This window comes from Mesitornis unicolor, unplaced genomic scaffold (genome assembly GCF_000695765.1).
Source record: "Mesitornis unicolor isolate BGI_N332 unplaced genomic scaffold, ASM69576v1 scaffold13526, whole genome shotgun sequence".
Classification (NCBI taxonomy): Eukaryota; Metazoa; Chordata; class Aves; order Mesitornithiformes; family Mesitornithidae; genus Mesitornis; species Mesitornis unicolor.
The window spans coordinates 21,486-25,829 of NW_010190355.1; the positions used below are offsets into that span (position 1 = coordinate 21,486).

At 37.9% G+C, this 4,344-nt stretch overlaps 1 protein-coding gene across 1 annotated transcript in view; it reads left to right on the forward strand.

Moving 5' to 3' along the window:
• LOC104542165 (uncharacterized protein F13E9.13, mitochondrial-like) overlaps positions 1 to 3,194 on the forward strand; it is a 24,629-nt gene extending 21,435 nt beyond the window's left edge. Inside the window, exon 6 of the mRNA XM_010186384.1 lies at positions 2,339 to 3,194. Coding sequence (XP_010184686.1) covers positions 2,339 to 2,529 — 191 coding nt within the window. The 3' untranslated portion in view covers positions 2,530 to 3,194. The remainder of the gene's footprint in view (positions 1 to 2,338) is intronic.
• Positions 3,195 to 4,344: the final 1,150 nt, after the last annotated feature.

Genomic DNA, 4,344 nt, shown 5'->3' on the forward strand with positions numbered 1-4,344 from the left:
TAATTATAAAAGAACTACCTGCTAATGTGCCTTACGCACTTGCCATAAAAACAAATATTGACTTGGAACGCAGTTCCTCTGGGAAAACAGTAAAGTACTGTTGCACAAATCTGCGGTCAGTTGAAGCACCTTAATTATGCATTAGTATCTATATGAAGCAGATATGATATTTCTAAGAGCACATAGATACTATATAAATAAAAGTCTGTTTTCTTCTAGAGTAGGATTTCAGTAATGCTATAAACTAACATGAATTATTTTGTTGCTGTAAGCAGGGCAACTTATAAGAATATAAAATATGCAAAGAAATAACTATAGTTTTAATCATATATGCATGATCCAACTTTGTTTAAAAATTTCTGTAAGGACTGTGGGGAATGGTTTTATTTTTGTGTTAAAATGTTTGTAGTTATTGTTCCTAGATGGAAAATGGTAGGGCATGTGACCTAAAAGGAGATTAAAGAGCATTTTAATTGATCCCCTTTCTTCAGTGAAGTAGGAAGGTGATAAATAGTCTACCCTGAAGCATAATTAATAAGTTAGGCTTCTGATGAAACTTCATTTAAACAGTGTTTTGAAGCAGACTTATATGTTGCATATATGCTTTCCCTAGTTACCTCAAGCTCTAACCCTCTTACATCAGCTTATCACCAGTTAAAGGAATTTCTATAGTTTTAAAGGTTAGAAATAATGCTTCACAACAGTTCTCAAAGTAAGGGATGAAGCATCCTGTCCTATGAGTGACTCTTAAGATGGTCAATTTGAAACGAAAGGATGTGAAGGATGCTTAAGAATTCTTGAACTGGGATTTTTTCTTTTTCCCAGAGCGAGTACTGACCTGAGTTCTGCAGAGAATACTCCAATAACTTTTTATTTCTTGATGGGGAACCCTTCCATGTTCAAACCAGCCATCCTCTTTTGGTTTTATTCAAAAAATATGCACTGCAGTGACTGAACCATGTATCAGCTTCTGCACAGTCAGATCTGACAGAACACATGCATTTCATAGTGATGAACATGGTCACCTGGACCATAGACTGAAATCCATCCCTGAGCGTGAGGGATGAAGTGGGTCTGTACAACTCTGAGCCCTGTTTTGAGATGTTGTCTGTTTCTCCTTTTGGAGCCAGGTAAAGGGTCAGATGATTAAGTAACACATACTGTGCACAGAAAAAAATAATTGGCTTTTTTGTTCCATTGCCATTCACAGAAAGAGAAGAAGACCTAACCAGTACTGTCTTTTGCTTTCTGGTAAACTAGCTGGAGCTATCGTTGTGGTCTGTATGGCCATCGCTTGCTTTCCTACTTATGAGTCCCTGAAATTTTTCATAAGTTAGAGAGTACATTCCTTTTCTGTTCCCTGGGAATATTGCCCTTCTTTCTTCTCTGAAGGTCTTCTACTAGGTTGTCAACATAGCATAAATTTGGCAAGAGGACCTGTCAGAAATACACACCAGTCCAACTCCCGTTTGTTTTAAACTGATGACGTAAGAATTGTAGTGAGCACAGCTCTGCTGAGCAGTTCTGTCATGATCTCACCAGACTTGCAAAAAGGAATCTGGGCTGATAAAGTGAATGAAAACAAGAATGGCATCTTATTCTTGTAGCTATATTCTTATTACTTTGTGGAAAGATTGAGGGAGACGAGTATTCATGTATTTAGGTGAGGGAAATTGAGAACACTGCTAAGACGCATGCAACATGGGAGCTCACATGGTCACTCCAGCATCAGACCTGGTTTGCCTGGAATCTATACTGCGTGCTGCTGCAACACAGTGGTAAACAGTAGCTCCTTTCTGTGCACGTGTAGCACCTCAAACACAACGGAGCCTCTAAGCATGGTGGTAACAGTGACAGTAAGTAAAAGAGTCTGGTCCTGCTGTGCAAAAACTCCCTGCATCCAGCATCTCTTCTTACAAGGGATGTGGAATAAAAATTAATTTATGAGGGAATATGGTAAAATGCAGTACGTTTTCTGTCAGCCAATTCAACTTAAATCCTGTTCCTTGAGAATAAAGATGGGTACAGCTACAGTACCATGACTCAATTTTCACGTCTTCCATAGCACTGAAACCATCCGTCTGTGACCAGGAATATTCTTCTGCAGGCTTTTGTATAACAACAGAATGCAAAATAAAGTAACAGTGAGATTTTTCTTAACAGCTATTCAGGGTTAAAGGTGGTTTTTTTTTCCTAGAGAAGTTGTTTCATTCTGTAGTAGAAGTAAGAAATACCATGATCATGAGTTTCTTGATACTTACCTTTATTGTTGAAAAACTACACAAGTAAGTCTTTCACAGATGGAACTTACCTCTAATTTTAGTTTTCTTCTTTTCAGAGGTTAAACATGCTGTGAAGATTCCTGTGTTGATTGGGTCTGGAGTGACTCTGGAGAATGTGAGGAATTACTTGGATGCAAACGCTCTAATAATTGGTTCGTATTTCAAGAAAGAAGGTTATTGGGCAAATGCTGTTGATCCTGACAGAGTAAAGAAATTTATGGAACACATAAGCAAACTGAGGGAATGAGTTTGTCAGCAAACAGTATTTTTTTGGTGAGTGTGTATAAGTGCAGTATGATACATCATACAGAATTAAAGCACAAATGTGTGCTTGAATGGCTAATAACACTAAATGAAAACACACATCATCTCCATAACTAGCTGGGGAACCATGGTGACACTTTACAATGAACTGGTGCTCTGATGTTTGTTTCTAGGCGGCACATTTCTGTGGCACTCAGAGCCATCACCAATGAAAAACCAACTCTGCAAAGGCTTATGCAGTATATTCTCTCTTATAAGTAAAATGCTTATGGAGTTTAAAAATTTGTAGTAAATATTCATCACAGGTGAGCTGAATTTTGTTTTGCCTGTGAGTACAGTAGGATGCCCTAAGTTTACAGCTAAGAGCATTGTAAATTGGACAAGTTAATTAGCCTTTCAGTTTCCCCATCTGTAAAATGATAATAATAGTACCTACATCACACGGGGGTTGTAAGACATAATAAATGAATGAATGTACAGCACTTTCATCTCCTCAAATAAAGGGCTCTATTAAAGTTCAAGATCATTATTTTTTGTTAGAATTGTGCATTTATTACAAAAATGTAATAATTGTATACAATATGAAAAATTAAGATAATTGGGAAGTTGATTTACTTATTAGAGAATAAACGTGAATATTTAATTACATTTTAAGTAGACTTGGAATTTAGTCAAACTGTTTTTTGCAAAAATTGGAAATCTTAATAAAGGTTTATTATTTTTCAGCAAGCTCCTGCAGCTTTGTACCTTTCCAGACTAGTATTAGTGATGTTAAAAACTGCCATGTTCCTTTCAATACACAAGGTGTAATTATGATGAAAGCCTTTCTACCAAGCTGACAGGTAAACACAGATTTCCATTTTTCCTGTAAAACGTAGAGAAAAAATACAGTAGTCACCTTTTATATTGTAAGAGATTCCCCTTGAATTTGATCTTTTACGTCTAAGGAAGTTTAAAATAGCCCAAAGAATACCTGTTATCTCATGGCCATATAAAATGTGGGCATATGGTTTCATTCTTTGGGACGGGAGATGAGTTTGTCCTCTGGGATTGATCTCTCTCTTTCCTTGACATCTGTTCATCAGGCTTCTGCTGATGCCAATGGAAGTTATATTGTGGATATCAAAGCAAGTATACAAACACTTTTTTTTTTTTGTCAGCTGGGAGAGGGCCCATGCTTCCCAGAACAAAAGATACAGCCTCCTTCCAAAGGCAAAAAGACTTTCAGGAAATTTAGCTTCATTAACATAATGGTGATTCAGGATCATCATGGCATAGGTTTAACTCTTTTCATGTTTCTTTTTTTCTGGACTAGCCTATCTCCCACACAACTCCAATCAAAAGCAGTGAAATGTCTTTGGTGTCCTGACCTTCTGGAGAAGAGATTCTTTAGAAAGCCTTGGCATTCTTCTGCTCTTCTCTCTTTTCCTCCTAAACACACTGAAAAAGTTTCAATACATAGAAATCGTTTTGATGCCTGTTTGTTTTGGCCAGTGCTACTCTTTCAAAGCCCATATTTATGCAGGCGTTGTAGTCTGCCACATGTTGGGACTCCCATCAAAGCCAGCAGTTCCATCCCAACCACTTGTCCCCACTATTTCTCTTGTGCCAGCAGGAGCATTCATGTGGCCTCATAGGGACCAGGAAACTGATTCTAGCTGAAAGCTACCCCAGGCTTGTACCAGCCACATTTGGGGGAGAGGGGTGGAAATGTAGGTCATCTTCCTCAGTCCTTGCATCTGGAGCTCAGACTCTAAGCTGCTGCCATAGGCAGTGCAGAATTATTTGAGGACTGTGA